General features: G+C 52.7%; 6 protein-coding genes across 6 annotated transcripts; 3 read left to right on the plus strand and 3 right to left on the minus strand.

The window, feature by feature from the left end:
• Positions 1 to 703: 703 nt before the first annotated feature.
• Positions 704 to 6,763, plus strand: PHYSODRAFT_330965 (hypothetical protein; the record flags this gene model as incomplete). Its single annotated transcript, XM_009527682.1, has 11 exons — positions 704 to 751; positions 795 to 1,050; positions 1,131 to 1,234; positions 1,275 to 1,502; positions 3,253 to 3,508; positions 3,589 to 3,692; positions 3,733 to 3,960; positions 5,711 to 5,966; positions 6,047 to 6,150; positions 6,191 to 6,347; positions 6,708 to 6,763. The coding sequence occupies 11 exons, from the start codon at positions 704 to 706 to the stop codon at positions 6,761 to 6,763; spliced, it is 1,797 nt and encodes a 598-aa protein (XP_009525977.1).
• A 3,338-nt stretch (positions 6,764 to 10,101) lies between these two features.
• Positions 10,102 to 10,419, minus strand: PHYSODRAFT_391692 (hypothetical protein; the record flags this gene model as incomplete). Its single annotated transcript, XM_009527683.1, has 1 exon — positions 10,102 to 10,419. A coding segment is annotated over one exon (318 nt), but the record flags the coding sequence as incomplete, so codon positions are not given.
• A 42-nt stretch (positions 10,420 to 10,461) lies between these two features.
• On the minus strand, positions 10,462 to 10,731 carry PHYSODRAFT_442146 (hypothetical protein; the record flags this gene model as incomplete). Its single annotated transcript, XM_009527684.1, has 1 exon — positions 10,462 to 10,731. A coding segment is annotated over one exon (270 nt), but the record flags the coding sequence as incomplete, so codon positions are not given.
• A 943-nt stretch (positions 10,732 to 11,674) lies between these two features.
• PHYSODRAFT_500518 (hypothetical protein) lies at positions 11,675 to 12,176 on the plus strand (the record flags this gene model as incomplete). The annotated part of the gene is made up of 2 exons (XM_009527685.1): positions 11,675 to 11,873; positions 11,956 to 12,176. The coding sequence occupies 2 exons, from the start codon at positions 11,675 to 11,677 to the stop codon at positions 12,174 to 12,176; spliced, it is 420 nt and encodes a 139-aa protein (XP_009525980.1).
• Positions 12,177 to 13,003: 827 nt separating this feature from the next.
• On the plus strand, positions 13,004 to 14,903 carry PHYSODRAFT_544695 (hypothetical protein; the record flags this gene model as incomplete). The annotated part of the gene is made up of 6 exons (XM_009527686.1): positions 13,004 to 13,134; positions 13,215 to 13,384; positions 13,470 to 13,669; positions 13,758 to 14,260; positions 14,330 to 14,798; positions 14,888 to 14,903. 5 exons carry the CDS (start codon positions 13,004 to 13,006, stop codon positions 14,511 to 14,513), a joined length of 1,188 nt encoding a protein of 395 aa, XP_009525981.1. The 3' UTR covers positions 14,514 to 14,798; positions 14,888 to 14,903.
• Positions 14,885 to 19,485, minus strand: PHYSODRAFT_544698 (hypothetical protein; the record flags this gene model as incomplete). Its single annotated transcript, XM_009527687.1, has 4 exons — positions 19,058 to 19,485; positions 15,497 to 15,763; positions 15,346 to 15,417; positions 14,885 to 15,263 (listed from the first exon to the last, which is right to left on the minus strand). Coding segments are annotated over exons 1-4 (876 nt in total), but the record flags the coding sequence as incomplete, so codon positions are not given.
• Between the last annotated feature and the right edge of the window lie 124 nt (positions 19,486 to 19,609).

Below are 19,609 nucleotides of genomic sequence, written 5' to 3' on the forward strand. Positions count from 1 at the left end.
ACTGCAGCAGTGCGCCCTTACAACCTGGGACATCATTGCAAGGGGGTACTAATAAAGGGGATGGGGCACAACAAATGTCCAACAACAAATCACATTACAAAAGTCTTACATACTGAAATACAGTAACGTTGCTGTACAAACAATAGGAGTATACTTATTGATTTGAGACGTATGGAAACAGAACTCAAAACCTCTGAAAAATCTCAATTTTGCAAAACAATCGGTTTATATGCGGGGTGGGTCACTTTAGCAAGTTCCAAGCCAAACCCACATTTTTCATGGGGTGGATCCGTATTGGAGACTTAAAAACTTCCTTGTTGTTGTACCGAGAAAACTCTCGCGTTAAACGTTTTGAATCGGATTCAAAATCTAAGAATTGCAAAATTATGGGCCTTCACACTAATACTAACAATACAAAATCTTTACTGAAAGCTTAGTGGAATAATTTTCCAAAATGTTTTGCATAAGTATTTTCTAAAATTTACAAACAAAAACATTTTCAAATATTTTTCTCAAACATTTTGATGCAGGACCGCGTCAAACAGACACAGGCAAACCATAATTGGAGATTTTTAAAATAATGCCATCTAAAGTTGCACCTAAATCAAATCTTGGAGTTTACCGGACATCCAACGTGTGAGAGTGAAAGTCACTCGTATAAATCGTAAAAACACGTTCGGTTACCCGGCTCATTATCCTTGCCATGAAAAAGCACGACGAAACTAAGACGCCGCAGCTGTTAGTCACAAGTGTTCACTATAACTATCGCCCATATCTTGGGGAAATACTGGCAGCTCTTCCTGCCGCTGCTGTCGGTGCTCGCCCGCTTGTGTGGGGTTTCCTGGCCGGAGGAGCAGTCTCACGATGACGCGTCAGTACCCTTCGACAACGACGTCGAGGACGGTGGCTACGGCGGTACCTACGTCGCGCTGGTTGACGACGAGAGCAGCCTGGCCCCGACACGACCGACCACGGCTGCTGAGGTGCTTCATGCGCGTCCTAGCAGCCCCAAGGAGCCTGCTCGGGGCTCTGATGTCGACGAGTGGACGAGTAAGAACGAGCTCGTCAACGCATTGGCAACGAGTCAGATCTGAAGCTGCATCCCACCGAACTTGGCCGAGCTGGACGAGGCAACGCTTGCCAGGACTATGGACCGGAGGCCCGCGCGAAGATTCACTTCTACGCCGGCGCTGGCCATCTTCCGCAGCAGCGACAGATGTTGCGACAAATGCCGGTGCCTTTTGTCGCAGGCGGTCCTTTATGGACTGACGCAGACCGAGAGACGCGCGATCCATTACGTCATAACGAAGAACACCGCATATTTGTTGGACGAGTCGCTGGAGGCGTATACGCTACGATCACGGGAGCTCGTTGCCGCTACTAACGCTAATACCTACGGTATGTGGCCCTCATCCGCGTTGTATTCCGGCGGTAAGTTCTCTACGTACCACGACCCGCCGTCCGGTGGACAAGCGTCTGGCGTTGTCGGGCGAACCAAAGATGTAAAGCGAGCGTGTCTGCGAGGCGGATGGGGGCCAGTGTTGTCGATGACCCAAGCAAATAGACTCAGCAGGAAGAAGGTTCGTGAGAGTAGCAACCGAAAACAAAAGTAATATGCAGTTTTAAGCCACACAACAATGTGCAGCTAGTGAATCGTGTTCTTGCTCCGAAACCGACGTCTTCTGGTGTGCTCCTAGTGAGTCAGCATGACCGTTGTCACCTCCACGTACCGCCGTCGCGAGGCAGCTTGACCGTTCTCAACCCCGTCATACGCCGTGACTTGTGGGCAAGTCGGTACTCTGCTGTTCCCGGCGCAGGAAGGCGGCAATTGGTCTGACCGCCACTGATGCTCTCTAATAGCCTCAGTGAGCACTGAGGATGGCGCCCTCATCTTCTTCCGTACCCGCAACTCTAACCATTCACCTCAGCAGCCTTCATTTGCCCCATCCTCTCCTGGCTTGCGGCTTTCAACTTCTTCACAGTACCAATGTCGGAACCGGGTGCCGTCGCTAGGTAGGCAACACTTTGCTTGATGCGATCGATCCGGGTCAGTTGCTTCGCCGCCGTAAGGTCAAGCCGCGGCTTCGCGACGATGCATCGTTAGCCTGTGTTGTTGCGTTGGTGGCCGCGAGGATCGAATTCTCAGAACTGAGCAGTTGACGTTATAAAATCTAACGTGTACAGTATTAACATACTTGCCCAAATAGAAGCACTTCCTAAGCAATACGGTACTTAACGTTTCCCCCCTATAATCGCCAGGACAGCGTGTTACAGCTGATTCAATGTCTAATATTGCAAACTTCTAGGCCTTCAATGTACACCATTTAAACTAAAATGCCAAAAACTTTTACTAAAAGTTTGATGGAATTATTTGCCTAAAAGTGCAGTAGACTTATTTTCCTAAATAATTTGCATTATTATTTTCCTAATGTTTTAGCATAAAACTTTTATTAACAAAAATATCAAAAATGTATGCGAGACCGCGTTAAGCAAATAGATGCTAAGCCACCATTTGAGACAATCGCGTTTGAAGTTGCGCTGAAATCAAATGTTGGAGTTAACTGGACATTAAACTTTTGAAATTGAAAATGACTTGTATAAATCGTAAAAACACTTTGATTTGAGACGTATGGAAACAGAACTCAAAACCTCTGAAAAATCTCAATTTTGCAAAACAATCAGTTTATATGCGGGGTGGGTCACTTTAGCAAGTTCCAAGCCAAACCCACATTTTTCATGGGGTGGATCCGTATTGGAGACTTAAAAACTTCCTTGTTGTTGTACCGAGAAAACTCTCGCGTTAAACGTTTTGAATCGGATTCAAAATCTAAGAATTGCAAAATTATGGGCCTTCACACTAATACTAACAATACAAAATCTTTACTGAAAGCTTAGTGGAATAATTTTCCAAAATGTTTTGCATAAGTATTTTCTAAAATTTACAAACAAAAACATTTTCAAATATTTTTCTCAAACATTTTGATGCAGGACCACGTCAAACAGACACAGGCAAACCATAATTGGAGATTTTTAAAATAATGGCATCTAAAGTTGCACCTAAATCAAATCTTGGAGTTTACCGGACATCCAACGTGTGAGAGTGAAAGTCACTCGTATAAATCGTAAAAACACGTTCGGTTACCCGGCTCATTATCCTTGCCATGAAAAAGCACGACGAAACTAAGACGCCGCAGCTGTTAGTCACAAGTGTTCACTATAACTATCGCCCATATCTTGGGGAAATACTGGCAGCTCTTCCTGCCGCTGCTGTCGGTGCTCGCCCGCTTGTGTGGGGTTTCCTGGCCGGAGGAGCAGTCTCACGATGACGCGTCAGTACCCTTCGACAACGACGTCGAGGACGGTGGCTACGGCGGTACCTACGTCGCGCTGGTTGACGACGAGAGCAGCCTGGCCCCGACACGACCGACCACGGCTGCTGAGGTGCTTCATGCGCGTCCTAGCAGCCCCAAGGAGCCTGCTCGGGGCTCTGATGTCGACGAGTGGACGAGTAAGAACGAGCTCGTCAACGCATTGGCAACGAGTCAGATCTGAAGCTGCATCCCACCGAACTTGGCCGAGCTGGACGAGGCAACGCTTGCCAGGACTATGGACCGGAGGCCCGCGCGAAGATTCACTTCTACGCCGGCGCTGGCCATCTTCCGCAGCAGCGACAGATGTTGCGACAAATGCCGGTGCCTTTTGTCGCAGGCGGTCCTTTATGGACTGACGCAGACCGAGAGACGCGCGATCCATTACGTCATAACGAAGAACACCGCATATTTGTTGGACGAGTCGCTGGAGGCGTATACGCTACGATCACGGGAGCTCGTTGCCGCTACTAACGCTAATACCTACGGTATGTGGCCCTCATCCGCGTTGTATTCCGGCGGTAAGTTCTCTACGTACCACGACCCGCCGTCCGGTGGACAAGCGTCTGGCGTTGTCGGGCGAACCAAAGATGTAAAGCGAGCGTGTCTGCGAGGCGGATGGGGGCCAGTGTTGTCGATGACCCAAGCAAATAGACTCAGCAGGAAGAAGGTTCGTGAGAGTAGCAACCGAAAACAAAAGTAATATGCAGTTTTAAGCCACACAACAATGTGCAGCTAGTGAATCGTGTTCTTGCTCCGAAACCGACGTCTTCTGGTGTGCTCCTAGTGAGTCAGCATGACCGTTGTCACCTCCACGTACCGCCGTCGCGAGGCAGCTTGACCGTTCTCAACCCCGTCATACGCCGTGACTTGTGGGCAAGTCGGTACTCCGCTGTTCCTGGCGCAGGAAGGCGGCAATTGGTCTGACCGCCACTGATGCTCTCTAATAGCCTCAGTGAGCACTGAGGATGGCGCCCTCATCTTCTTCCGTACCCGCAACTCTAACCATTCACCTCAGCAGCCTTCATTTGCCCCATCCTCTCCTGGCTTGCGGCTTTCAACTTCTTCACAGTACCAATGTCGGAACCGGGTGCCGTCGCTAGGTAGGCAACACTTTGCTTGATGCGATCGATCCGGGTCAGTTGCTTCGCCGCCGTAAGGTCAAGCCGCGGCTTCGCGACGATGCATCGTTAGCCTGTGTTGTTGCGTTGGTGGCCGTGAGGATCGAATTCTCAGAACTGAGCAGTTGACGTTATAAAATCTAACGTGTACAGTATTAACATACTTGCCCAAATAGAAGCACTTCCTAAGCAATACGGTACTTAACGTTTCCCCCCTATAATCGCCAGGACAGCGTGTTACAGCTGATTCAATGTCTAATATTGCAAACTTCTAGGCCTTCAATGTACACCATTTAAACTAAAATGCCAAAAACTTTTACTAAAAGTTTGATGGAATTATTTGCCTAAAAGTGCAGTAGACTTATTTTCCTAAATAATTTGCATTATTATTTTCCTAATGTTTTAGCATAAAACTTTTATTAACAAAAATATCAAAAATGTATGCGAGACCGCGTTAAGCAAATAGATGCTAAGCCACCATTTGAGACAATCGCGTTTGAAGTTGCGCTGAAATCAAATGTTGGAGTTAACTGGACATTAAACTTTTGAAATTGAAAATGACTTGTATAAATCGTAAAAACACTTTGATTTGAGACGTATGGAAACAGAACTCAAAACCTCTGAAAAATCTCAATTTTGCAAAACAATCAGTTTATATGCGGGGTGGGTCACTTTAGCAAGTTCCAAGCCAAACCCACATTTTTCATGGGGTGGATCCGTATTGGAGACTTAAAAACTTCCTTGTTGTTGTACCGAGAAAACTCTCGCGTTAAACGTTTTGAATCGGATTCAAAATCTAAGAATTGCAAAATTATGGGCCTTCACACTAATACTAACAATACAAAATCTTTACTGAAAGCTTAGTGGAATAATTTTCCAAAATGTTTTGCATAAGTATTTTCTAAAATTTACAAACAAAAACATTTTCAAATATTTTTCTCAAACATTTTGATGCAGGACCGCGTCAAACAGACACAGGCAAACCATAATTGGAGATTTTTAAAATAATGCCATCTAAAGTTGCACCTAAATCAAATCTTGGAGTTTACCGGACATCCAACGTGTGAGAGTGAAAGTCACTCGTATAAATCGTAAAAACACGTTCGGTTACCCGGCTCATTATCCTTGCCATGAAAAAGCACGACGAAACTAAGACGCCGCAGCTGTTAGTCACAAGTGTTCACTATAACTATCGCCCATATCTTGGGGAAATACTGGCAGCTCTTCCTGCCGCTGCTGTCGGTGCTCGCCCGCTTGTGTGGGGTTTCCTGGCCGGAGGAGCAGTCTCACGATGACGCGTCAGTACCCTTCGACAACGACGTCGAGGACGGTGGCTACGGCGGTACCTACGTCGCGCTGGTTGACGACGAGAGCAGCCTGGCCCCGACACGACCGACCACGGCTGCTGAGGTGCTTCATGCGCGTCCTAGCAGCCCCAAGGAGCCTGCTCGGGGCTCTGATGTCGACGAGTGGACGAGTAAGAACGAGCTCGTCAACGCATTGGCAACGAGTCAGATCTGAAGCTGCATCCCACCGAACTTGGCCGAGCTGGACGAGGCAACGCTTGCCAGGACTATGGACCGGAGGCCCGCGCGAAGATTCACTTCTACGCCGGCGCTGGCCATCTTCCGCAGCAGCGACAGATGTTGCGACAAATGCCGGTGCCTTTTGTCGCAGGCGGTCCTTTATGGACTGACGCAGACCGAGAGACGCGCGATCCATTACGTCATAACGAAGAACACCGCATATTTGTTGGACGAGTCGCTGGAGGCGTATACGCTACGATCACGGGAGCTCGTTGCCGCTACTAACGCTAATACCTACGGTATGTGGCCCTCATCCGCGTTGTATTCCGGCGGTAAGTTCTCTACGTACCACGACCCGCCGTCCGGTGGACAAGCGTCTGGCGTTGTCGGGCGAACCAAAGATGTAAAGCGAGCGTGTCTGCGAGGCGGATGGGGGCCAGTGTTGTCGATGACCCAAGCAAATAGACTCAGCAGGAAGAAGGTTCGTGAGAGTAGCAACCGAAAACAAAAGTAATATGCAGTTTTAAGCCACACAACAATGTGCAGCTAGTGAATCGTGTTCTTGCTCCGAAACCGACGTCTTCTGGTGTGCTCCTAGTGAGTCAGCATGACCGTTGTCACCTCCACGTACCGCCGTCGCGAGGCAGCTTGACCGTTCTCAACCCCGTCATACGCCGTGACTTGTGGGCAAGTCGGTACTCTGCTGTTCCCGGCGCAGGAAGGCGGCAATTGGTCTGACCGCCACTGATGCTCTCTAATAGCCTCAGTGAGCACTGAGGATGGCGCCCTCATCTTCTTCCGTACCCGCAACTCTAACCATTCACCTCAGCAGCCTTCATTTGCCCCATCCTCTCCTGGCTTGCGGCTTTCAACTTCTTCACAGTACCAATGTCGGAACCGGGTGCCGTCGCTAGGTAGGCAACACTTTGCTTGATGCGATCGATCCGGGTCAGTTGCTTCGCCGCCGTAAGGTCAAGCCGCGGCTTCGCGACGATGCATCGTTAGCCTGTGTTGTTGCGTTGGTGGCCGCGAGGATCGAATTCTCAGAACTGAGCAGTTGACGTTATAAAATCTAACGTGTACAGTATTAACATACTTGCCCAAATAGAAGCACTTCCTAAGCAATACGGTACTTAACGTTTCCCCCCTATAATCGCCAGGACAGCGTGTTACAGCTGATTCAATGTCTAATATTGCAAACTTCTAGGCCTTCAATGTACACCATTTAAACTAAAATGCCAAAAACTTTTACTAAAAGTTTGATGGAATTATTTGCCTAAAAGTGCAGTAGACTTATTTTCCTAAATAATTTGCATTATTATTTTCCTAATGTTTTAGCATAAAACTTTTATTAACAAAAATATCAAAAATGTATGCGAGACCGCGTTAAGCAAATAGATGCTAAGCCACCATTTGAGACAATCGCGTTTGAAGTTGCGCTGAAATCAAATGTTGGAGTTAACTGGACATTAAACTTTTGAAATTGAAAATGACTTGTATAAATCGTAAAAACACTTGGTTTACGATTGCGTTATACACGAACTTTTCGACGGTGTACAATATGTCCAAATTGAAGTAAGGTCATACGTCTGGATAAAGTCCAATTTTGTGGGTGTATGAAAATGATATATATATTTAGATGGCCATACAATTCAAAATTTTAGCCATCAATTTAAAAGAAACACAAACAGTGGTTAAACCCTAAGTGTCGCGGTCCTCCGTCGGGGTCGTGTACTTCGGCCGACAGGTGAACAGACGCTGAGCTTGCTGGTTAGGACGATAGATGGTAGGAAGACTTAGCACTCTCACGAAAATGCAAAATTGTTGTCGAGTGGTTAGCAAGCTTGAGAGGCACTTGAGCGGAAGACGGTGAAAGGAAAAGTGAATTCAATTGAGAGTTATGCAAAGCTGCCTAGCCGCCTACCTGCGCGCAGCCCTGGAGTTCGTCCTGTGTCTTACCTTCGTGCAGCTTGATCTCTGAGACGCCTGACCTCTTTGAAGTAGAGTAGATGACCCTAGACATGATGACGCGGTGTCCAGTGGTACTGTCGGCTGATACTTGTGCCGCACTTCACTTAAAGCGTAGCACGCTCCGACACTCCCACTCGGCACAAACCAAGCCTCGTGACGAACAAGTTGAACTTGTCTTGAGGCAGCGGCTTGGTGAACAAGTCTGCAACCATGACCGCCGTCGCGCAGTAGCTGATCTGCACAATGTCTTTCTGCACCTGCTCTCGAACCCAGTGGTACCGTAGATCAACGTGCCGCGAACGCTGCGAGACGCCTTTGCCTTCCGCCACATGCTGAGCTGCTTGATTGTCCTCGTGGACAATTGCCTTACCGACGTCAAAACCCAGCTCGAAAAGCAGCTGCTTGAGTCCAATACACTGCACGTTCAGCTGCAGGTGCTCCCAATTCAGCTGCACGGCAAGAGCAAGGATAGCTCGAATGGAGTCGTGACGGACGACGGGGCTGAATGTCTCCGTGTAGTCCACTCCAAACTGCTGCGTGAAACCCTTCGCCACTAGTCTCGCCTTGTACTTGTCCAGTGAGCCATCTGCCAGTGTCTTGCGGCGAAAAACCCATTTGGTTTGTACAGGTCGCACGTTGCCTGGGCGAGACACTTTTTCGTATGTGCCGTTCCGCCTCGGTGACCACTGGGCACCCAGAAGCGGTAGCCTCCACTCTTTTCGTACCCAATAAAGGCGCCTTTAGCAGTCTTGGCGTCCAGCTTCTGTCGCTGCGATTTCGGCAACAGCACTTCAGCGTCGGCGTGACTCGTCAGCACCTCAATTGGCGTTTTGCCCGCGAGCACTCCGGACGGGTAGCGGTTTCGGATGTACGCTGCAGTCTTGACAGCGTTGCTCCAGAAGCGCTTGCTCATACCAGCTGCTTGTAGCATGGAGCGTGCCATCTCGACGACAACTCGGTTGCTGCGCTCAACTTTGCCATTCTGCTGCGGGCTGTATGGCGTGCTGAACTCTTGTGCGATGATGTTCTCATTGCAGAATTCTGCAATCTCTCCGCCAATGTACTCCGCGGCGTTGTCACTCTTCAGTACAGCAACGAGCGCCTCAGGAACCGCCACTTTGAGATTAGCGATGCACTCTCGTAGAGCGCGGAGTTGAGTGGCCAAGCTTTGTCTTTCACAGGGAATACTGCAGCCAGATGGTACGGCTCGATCATCATGCTCACCATGCCCGTGAAGCCGTCTCGCGACGTTGTCTCCATTGGCCCCACATAGTCAATCGAGATCAGTACTTGGCCACGTTTTAGGTCGCGTGGCTTCTTCGCTGGAAATGGACGACTGGTCAGCTTCCCAGCCGCACACCCTTCACACGGTCGCAGCTGCGTGGTGGTCGTGGCTATACCGCCAGCCTTCAACAGCGCCTTGAGATCTCGCGCGTTTAGGTGTCCGAGCCTGGCGTGCCAGATTGCCAAATCGTCCGATCCACCACCAGACGCGTAGTCGGCTTCAGCACAGTTGCCCGCATTGGGCGTCGATACGACATACAGCCCACTGCTACGGCGTGTTGCAACTAGTTTTGCACCGCCGCTGGAGATCACACACCGCGCATGGTCGAACGTGGCCGTGAGCCCGGCCGCCCCAACCTTGCTTAAGCTAACGAGGTTGCGCTGCAGTCCAGGTACATACAGCACGCTATCCAACGTGCAGAACCCTCCAGTAATCAGCGGCAGGTGAGCCTTTCCGCTGTGAGTTGCGGTCAGAGTCGTGCCGCTAGCGGTCGTAACAACGACGCTACTGGTCATCTCGTGCAGGTTCGATAGGAGACCACTGGTGCCCGTCATGTGGCTCGATGCTCCAGAGTCGATGATCCAGTCAGCTTCGGCCGCTTGCGTGGACACCTGGAACACAAAGCCCGCCTCGGCTTCGTCGTCGCTGTCCTCGCTAGCAGCGGCATTGCCAAAGGCTCCTCCAAATTGCTTCTTCGACTTGCACTCAATCTTGAAGTGGCCGCGCTTCCCACAGTTGTAGCACTTGCCCTTCTTTACTCCTCGTTTCCCGTGCGATGAGGCAGCGAACGCATTTCCGCTGCTGACAGCTTGGCTGCCCCCATGCTTGCTCCGTTGGGCTTGCGTTGAGCGGCGTCTAGCCCCAGCAGCCGCCTTGATGAGAAGCTCCTCCATCGAGCCGCACGCTTCCAACGCACCAATGTAGCCGTTCCAATCGGGACCGAGACTCTGCAAGAAGTTGTTCTTCTTCTCTGCGTCGGACAGCGACACCTTGTAGCACTCCAACTCGACCAGCATTAGGCGAGTCGGCCGGATGTGCTCCAGCATGTCCCCGCCGGCGTCGATGGACAAGGACATGTACTGTCGCTTGAGAGCTCCAACGGTCGTATCACACACATGACGGTGCGTCTTCTGCAGCGCTTGCAGCATTTCCTGCGGGTGCGTGAGATCGGCGACCAACGCGGCTTGGTCGTCCGTCAGCGCGGACAGGATGATCGTCATGGCGAGCTTCCGCTGAAGCTCCAGTTGATGCAGCGGCCGTTCTCTCTGCTGTAACGGACGATCAGCTTGTCCGGACTCTTCGTTTGCCAGTTGCAGCGACGTCGGTGCAGGCTTCAGCACAGCGCCCCACACGTCCTTCACTTCCAGATACAGCTGGAGTTGGCGCGCCCAGACGCGATAGCCTGAGCCGTCGAACTTGCGAAGCTTGGTCGTGAAGGCGATCGTGGTATTGGAACTCATAACCTGTCGAGTGGTTAGCAAGCTTGAGAGGCACTTGAGCGGAAGACGGTGAAAGGAAAAGTGAATTCAATTGAGAGTTATGCAAAGCTGCCTAGCCGCCTACCTGCGCGCAGCCCTGGAGTTCGTCCTGTGTCTTACCTTCGTGCAGCTTGATCTCTGAGACGCCTGACCTCTTTGAAGGAGAGTAGATGACCCTAGACATGATGACGCGGTGTCCAGTGGTACTGTCGGCTGATACTTGTGCCGCACTTCGCTTAAAGCGTAGCACGCTCCGACAATTGTGGTTGCCTTTACGGAGAAAATCCACGACTGACCTCTCTCTTCTTACTTGAACGCGGTCAGCAGCTACTCCACCGACCCGCTTCTCACCTACTGCAACCTGCCCTTGGGGACGACACACCTTCGGCTTCCGAGCCAACGCCGTACTGGTGTCCCCCGTCCTCGACGTCCAGCCGCCGAACATTCCGTGCCCTCCGCTCTACACCGCGCCATCTTTCAGCAGCAAAGTGGGCCCTCCGCTTAGACACGAAATGCTTGCGCGGCCTGGCCTTGCTCCGCCGAGCGTCGCGCCTCCTCCTGCTTCAACGCACCGTCGAGCACCTTGAGGAAGGTTGTCAGTCGAGGTCCCAGACGTGACCCGGGACATTAGGTTCGGAAGCAGCTATGCGTTTGACGCGGTCCCAGCTCTGCTTTTAACAAAGTCCATAGGGCAAGTACCTTATTTGGTATTTTTCGTTAATAAATGTTGCCATTTGTGTGCTATAGTACACGCTCTACCTTGCAACTACTTACGTTCAGACAGTGCTGTTCCGGTGCCACACCATCTTTACACCATGTGACCGAAGCGGGCCAATAGAAACGCGCCGGCCGTTCTACGACTGTGGAACCCGACCGAACGGAACGGCGGGCAGTCGATATCTAGCGTCTGGCGCCGTGGCTGACGATGGCGGAGCGCGTCGCGGCAGCGGAGTCGCCGATGTCGAACGTGCAGAAGCTCAAGCTGCAGCTGTTCCACCGACTGCAGCGGCGCCACCGTGACGCCTGGAAGCGCTACTGGGGCTCCTTCCAGCTCTACCTGGCGGCCAAGCTCTCGCTCGAGGAGTTCCACGCGCTGGCCGAGGAACTCCTGGGGCCCGACAAACGTGCGTTTGTGCGTGTGTCCGTTGCTCTTTTAATTCGCAGCTAATTCTTACCTGTAACCTCTAATTACTTGTGCTTCTCCAGACCTTCACAATAAGTTTGTGGTGGTGCTGCTGAGCACGGCCTACCTGGACGCGGCGGAGCTGCAGAGGAGTCCCCAGCCACCCTCAGCTCCAGAGATACAGGACCACAACGGAGAAGGAGGAGGACAAGCTGCACTGGAGGCTGAAGCAAGCCCCACGGGGTCGAACGACCCGCTGCTGCGGATTATCAAGGAGGAGAGCGCGAGACATGGTAAGCGTTGAGTGTGGCGTTTGCTGTGCTGCCGATTGTTTGCAATTGTTTAACGCACTGGGTGGAGATTCGGAGCAGCGCTCGCGCGTGAAGCAAGAACCGCATGAAGCGCACGGGAAGAAGCGGCCACACAGCAGCGTCGCGGCTGCTGACAATAACGCGGAGGAGGCCGGTGAGTGCCGAACACAGTGGCCGTGTAATGTATTGCTTTGTTGGTGGCGGTGGGTAATTGAAGGATTGCATTGCGTTTTGAATGCGGTTGTAGTGGCAAATAAGCTCATGCACCTCGATCACGAGCACCCAGATCACCACTCGGCGCAACTTCTCATGGGGCTCGGCAAGTACGCGACTTCGATCAGCCCTTCGTCGATTGCGGTCACAGCGGAATCAGCGCCGTCTAGCAGCAGGAAGTTCCAGTCGAGCGTATCTTCAGACGGCAGGCGAGATTAGAGGGAGCAAGCCGCCATACACGACTGTGGCAGAGCCTGCTTGGCTACGCAATGCGACCAAGCTTGGCACGTCGCAGCTATTTTATCTCTCTTTATGTATTGCGGTCTCTGGCTCCTGCAGCAATAGCGCAGGATACTCAATAGCAGTTCGACCAGTTAATCGTCTGGTAATGTTCACTTTGCGTTGCGGGCAGTTCAAGCAGCTGCTTCGTCTACATCTGCCTTTCACTATAGTCTCTCTAAAGTACGACCCCAAAGAAGAGAATCGCTTGAAGGGACACCAAGCTTATCAGAGCTCCTGGAGCTGCTCAAGATCTCGTCTCGCGTGTCATTCTCGCAGCCGCACGATCGCCGCCAACCAGCCAGCCAGCTACAGAGTGAGCGAGTCAATGATGCACCAGAGCCAGCACCCGACCCAGCCGCTGCCCACCACCGTGCGCTGGATCCCGGACGCCGAGGTGAGCGTGTGCTACGGCTGCCAACTGCTCTTCGACTGGGTGCGCCGCAAGCACCACTGCCGGTGCGTTCTCCTGCCTCTGCTGTGCATAGTAGCCTACTAGGAACGGGTACTGATTGCTGCTGCTGATGCTGATGCTGCAGCTACTGCGGCCACGTCTTCTGCGAGCTGTGCACGCCGCAGCGCAGCCTCATCCGCGAGGACCAGATCCTGACCAACCCGGAGCGCAAGTACCTGGCCGTGAACGCGCACAACCCACAGCGCGTGTGCGACGACTGCCACGCGCGCCTTGAGCCACAGCAGGAGGAGCTGCGTACGTAGCGTTTGGAGAGTGATGCGTGGAAGGCTGCAGTGCTGACTCTCGCGTTGTTCTTGCCTGAATTCTGCTGTGTGACCAGGCCTGACGATGAGCAACGCCGTGCAGCACACGGAGGTGAAGGAGTCGGGCCCGCAGAGGTTCTTCAACAGCCCATACTCCTTCACGCTGAGGGAGGAGATCCGCAAGGCCACGTACAGCGTCAAGAACTTCACTTTCCAAGGGGTTGTCAAGGACCAGTCCATCCCGCTGCCGCTGCTAACCCACGCCAGGGGCATCGCGGTAACTGAACCATTGGGAACTTGTGCCATGGTGTCTGTCCTCTAGCTAACTGAACGTTCTACATGTGTTCTGCGATCTGTTGTGCCAGTTCCTGACCGTCATCAAGATGGGTTTCGTGTTCACGGGGCGCATGGGGACGGGGCTTGTAGTTGCGAGGCTGCCGGACGGGAGGTGGTCGGCGCCCTCGGCTATTGGAACTGCTGGCGTGGGCTGGGGACCGCAGATAGGAGGAGAGATCACGGATTTCGTGATCATCCTCAACACGCAGCGTGCTGTTGAGGCCTTCTGCGCGTCTGGGCAGGTGAATCTCGGTGCTGAGTTGGGGATCTCTGCTGGACCTGTCGGTCGTGTTGCCTCTGGAGCGCTGGAGGCGAGCGCCTCCATGGATGTTGCGCCTTGCTACTCGTACTCACACTCCAAGGGGCTGTACGCGGGCATCTCTCTTGAGGGTTCTGTGATCCTGTCGAGGTCAGATATCAACCGCTCCTTCTACGGCAAAGCTGTGACTGTGGCTGAGCTACTTGGAGGTGTGGAGCCCCCACCAGTGGCCGCTGCACCGCTGTACGATGCTATTCGGTCGGCGATGGAAAGGTTAGTTCCTGAGGTTTTTGTTTGGGGGGATCCATTGAATTCTAACACCTTGTGTTGTTCCAATAACAGTCCAGCGAATGGCGCAAACCGCGTTGTTCGCAGTTCGTCGAATCCAGCCCAGCAATACCAGCCCACCGTACCAGCAGCGGCTGCGAGTCCCGCTACACTTCCTGCTCCAGTGGCTCCGATTCCTATTGGCTCGTCCGCACCTGCGGGTAGCTCTTTGTTCACCAATGCTCCCGTGAAGCTGTAAGCGACGAGCAATATGTGAGGGTCACAAGGTAGACCAGATTTGATTTTCACGACGTCCATGGAACGGGTTCACTTGGATGGCGTCGTGTTCGATGCCAACACTTGAATTCAGCTTTTTAAATTACTCATGGAGTTTGCAGCGAGCCCGCTCCGATATGAAAACCTAGCGTGTCTTGTGTACTTCTGTAGTGCTTTCAACGGCATCTCCAACTTCTGCTGATCAGTTCATCGCGGCCTCTAGCGCCGAGAAGAACTGTTCCTGCATTTGCCGAGCCTCGCGGGCCTTCTGTAAATTATAACGCACAAAGCAGCACAATGTGTTAGTCCATCGCGCCCACGACGTACGAAAGTCTCTTTCTCGTCCGTATGTAGTACCTCAGCCTGTTCATGCTGCGCCGGTGTGAGCGTTGCAGCACTGGCCGCGCCGTTGGCGTTGGCCTGATCGCCTCCGTTCCCTGCAGCGCCCGATCCATCGACATTCTCCATCTTGACGTCCTCATCGGTCCCTGCAGGCGACGCTCCGTCGGCAGCCGCCGCATCGTCCGTCGACTCGTGCAGCTCTCCGTGCACGCGCTCGACAGCGAGTCTGGACTCGTCGATAGTGCGGCGGATGTCCCGCGCCGCGTCCCGACGCTCCTGCACCTGGGTCTTGAGCATCTGGATCACCGTCTCCCTCGCTTGGTGCGGCCGGAAGGCGTTGATCAGGTTGTGCATGTTCAGGAAGAGCAGCTCGATGTCGTCCAGCTTCTCACTGTTCGCAACAAATAAACAATGAAATAAAATATTAACATAAAAACACTAAGAAATATACTGCTAGTGGGGTCTGCACGCACTTGAACATGGTCGGCTTCTTGATGAGGACGTCCACGAGCTCCACGAAGTTGGCGAGCAGCGAGCGGTTGATCCTAATTCCACAAGAGTACGGTACTCGTGAGTCTTATTTCTCGCACCTCACTGTACCCTCTGCATTGCCGTCCACTGTACTTCTTCATCTGGGCCTTGTAGTCCACGACGGCGGCGTCGCCCTCGTCGCCCTCGGGCGCGTACAGCTTCTTGCCTGGCTGGGGCAGCAGGTCGGGCACCACGTCCTGCGTGCTGTAGGGCGACCCGAACATGTGGTACGTGGGCTCCATGGGCTCGGGCGGCGCCGGGCCGCTCTCCACGCCGTCCGCATACAGCGCGAAGAACTTGGGCGGCGCCGGGAACTCGGAGACGATCTCCGGCGCCTCGGGCTCTTCCTGCTGCGGCGCGCTCATGTTGGCTGTAAGGTTAGAAAAGTACAAGACTGCTTTTCGGCCAATAAACAGCTTTAACGTCTAAAATAGCCATATGGGATCGAGTTTAAACGCATTGTTGCATTGCTGTAAGTACATAGTATTCACATGTCAAGCTGTGTCCTTCAGAGGAGGACACCACTGCAATAACCGCATTGGCTCACCTCAGCAAACTCGAATTTAGGGGAACAGGCGTTGCCCTAGTCTTCTTCAACCGTTGATAGACGTAAAGGTTTACTGCAAAGGCGCCACCACCGCAACCGAGTGTGAAGTGCGCGCGAAAGGGTAGCCGAGGTGGTAGGTGAGCCGCTGCATGTCATCCGACGGCAAATTGTTGTCGCTGTGCAACAGCGTGTCAGCGATGGCTCCGTGGCCGCAGTTAGAAGTCAACGTGTTGGCCGCAACGAACGGGAGGTCAATTCATCTTAATTGCCTGTTTCTTCTCTGCTTGCAGAATGTCGTCCTTCACTCAAGAGGACCTGGCTAATTCGATTGCTGCCCATTCATTTTTTGAAAACGCGACGCAACTTCACTTTGTCTTTTTCACGCTCATTTTGGCTTTCAGCGCAAAGATCCAACTGCCATGACCCTCCTGGCTGTAATCCATGTTCTTCGCCAGAACGATCATGTCAGCGCTGTAGATGGTATCTCCTCCCTCGTGCCTTCTTTCCTGGGACCGCCACCGAGCAGTTCGCTAGCTGACGCGTCGAGTCGATGGCGCTGTTGGACTTGATCTGGGAAGCCAGTTGCACGACAAAAGCTGGCAGGAAGCAAAAGTGGACACTGACGAACTACTTGCGATCCGAGGCTCACTACAGCAGATGGGAATTCACAAACGCAGTAGTGACTGTGGTGCAAAAGGGAAACGTACAGAAGCTTGAGTGGCTTCTCGCTCACTTCCCAGGTTACGTGCAGGAAGACTCGGTGGTGGAGGAGGCAGCGAAATTCGGTCACCTAAACGTGTTGCAGTTCTTCCATCGTCATTGTAACGCGGTAAACGGACCTACACTCCTGGCAAATGACATAGTGGCGGAGAAGGTTACGTACGACGTTGTGGCCAGTTGGGGGGCGGACACGCTGGTGCTGGGATCAGAAAATGGTCATCCCGAAGTTGTGCAGTGGTTGGTAGAGCGCACGACGTCAATTGATGAACTAACCACGACCAAGTTGTTTGCAGACGCGGGCAAACGTGGAGATATTGCGTTGCTGGAGTGGTTGGTGGCAAGAGGTCTCACGTATGACGAGTGCTTTGTCGTGCGTTCAGCCTCCACTGAAGCTCTGGAGTGGATTGTCGCTAAATGTAATCACAGCAGCTTCTTCTCACGCAGCTCTGGCCAGGAAGTAAATAATTTTCTTAATGATGCAGCTCGTTCAGCTGCGCGCGTTGGTCGAGTGGATATTCTGGAAAGCCTTCACTACTGTGACGACAAGCTCCAGAAGTTGTATTGTTCGGCACGAAGCCTGTAGACACGAACAACTGGCTGTGGTCGAGTGGGAGATCTCTCATAAACAAAGCCACGAGGGGGATAGGCGCTTTGAAGTCACGCTGTCGTGGGGCGTTCTGGACGATGCAGCCTCGAATGGGCACCTGCAGATAGCAAAACACCTTTACGATCGTTATGACTGCAATCTGCCAGTCACCATGTTGCTCGCGGCTGCTAATGTGCACCTACAAGTTGTCGAATGGCTGTACAACAAGTTTGGCGACCAGAGGATGCTTCACTCGCGAAAAGTTGGGGACCTGGCGGTGAACTCGGATATTCTTAACAACCCATGAAAAACTTGGCCAGTGTAGCATCGGTTCGACCTGCAACAGCGATGGACGCCGCAGCGATGTTCGGCCACCTGGAGATCCTACAGTTTCTGCAAAGTATCCGGCGGCTGGAGGAATTACGCATGCTGGCGGCGATTTAAATTCCGATCTGCCGATAATAACCCACAACGCGATGAATGGAGCTGCAGCATTTGGGTATTTGGAGGTCGTAAAGTGGTTATACGGCAATGAACGTGCCCGATGCACATGCCTAGCGCTGATATCTGCCGCGAGAAATCAACGCTTTGATATCGTGGAGTGGCTTATTGAAAATCGACCGGGCAACTTCTTGTCTGATGTCATACAAAAATCCCAGAGTATTTTGTCGCTGTAGTGCACACGTCGCGCCTTACATATTCACCTACCTAACTTTTGCAGATGAAATAACATCGAGTTGAGCAACCCCCATCCTCCATGTAGTTCTTAATCGCAATGGTACCGGCATGCTTCCTCTATTCTCCAACCAGCTAGAGCTGCTATAGTTTGACAGGTTGACATTTCGTTGCGTACTATGCACGCATAGTACGCAGATTCGGAAGCAGCTGGATGCCACTCGAAGTGCTCTGGGCAGCAGGACGGCCGACGTATTGCGCTGCATATCGGCCCACTGATGCAACTAAAGTCCGCGCTTCAGTGGCGGTACATGGCTCACGAATTTCTTCCGACCTCAAACGCCCAGCACCACTGTTGCGTTCGTCGCTGTGGTTTGAACCTCTGATCCGATCCGGGCTCCAATTGTTGCGCTTTGCACCTTTACGTCGGTGTCAGTCTTCTTCCTCCAAGCTTTCGCTATCCATACGCCGCCTTTTGACCTCGAGACTCGCGGCCATTCCAACTTCCAGATCCATAGTCATCTAACACCATTACACTAAAAATGCAATACCCTTTCATGGTACCGTAGTAAATGCTCATCAGCATTACTTTAAACTCATAGCGCCGACGCCCTGCTGCTGCACTTCTATAAAAAATTACATTTTATCGAGCACATGTTGGTGCACTTGAGGGCTTGGATCTTTGGTCATGATGCCTGCCATGGCTGATGAGAAATCCCCCAAGATCTCGGGGTCTTCACCACTGTGCTAGCTATCATCGTTGCACTCATTGCACTCCCATGGGTTCGTAGGATTGATCAACTTCAAGCTTATTTTCGATTTCTTAATAACTTTTCGAGTTTTGGGAAACGCTATACTCAACCTTTGTATGGAACAATGTACAGTATATCTCCAAACAGAAAACGGTCCTGTATTCGGCGCATCTCTATCTTGCACCCTCGACATTCGACGTTCCTGGCCGAGTGTGTCAATGCTGTCTGTGCTGCGCTCGCGCTCGCGGGCTGCGGCCTCTCGCTCCGCGTGGGTGCAGCAGCGTGCTTCCTACTCGTCCGCAGCCGCCAAGTCGTCGTCGTCGGGCTTATTCCGCCGCGCGTGGGACTCGTACGCGTCGCTGCTGGAGACGCACCCGCTGCCCACGAAGATCGTGACGGGCGGGGCCATCGCGGGGCTCGGCGACGTTGGCTGCCAGCTCGTGCTAGAGGCGGGCGACCACCAAGACGAGGAGAAGCCCTTGCTGGACGTCAAGCGCACCGCCATCTTCACCTTCCTGGGCGGCGTCCTCATCACGCCCGTGCTGCACGTGTGGTACGGCTTCCTGGGGTCGCGCCTGCCCGGCGTCTCCACTGCGGCGGTCGCCAAGCGCCTGGCGCTAGACCAATTGGGCTTCGCGCCGACGTTCCTGCCCGTGTTCCTGTCCTCCGTCTTGACGCTGGAGGGCAACGCCGAGCAGATTCCGGACAAGCTGCGCGCGGACTGGTGGCCCGTCACGAAAGCCAATTGGGGCGTCTGGGTGCCCGCCCAGATCCTCAACTTCCGCTTCGTGCCGGGGTCGATGCAGGTGCTCTTCTCCAATGTGGTGGGGCTGCTCTGGAACGCCTACCTGTCCTACGTCAGCCACGCGGAGGTGCCCAAGGCTCTCCCTGAGGAGGCGCACAAGGCCGAGCACTAAACAGTTTTG

This window comes from Phytophthora sojae, assembly GCF_000149755.1.
Source record: "Phytophthora sojae unplaced genomic scaffold PHYSOscaffold_4, whole genome shotgun sequence".
NCBI lineage: Eukaryota > Oomycota > Peronosporomycetes > Peronosporales > Peronosporaceae > Phytophthora > Phytophthora sojae.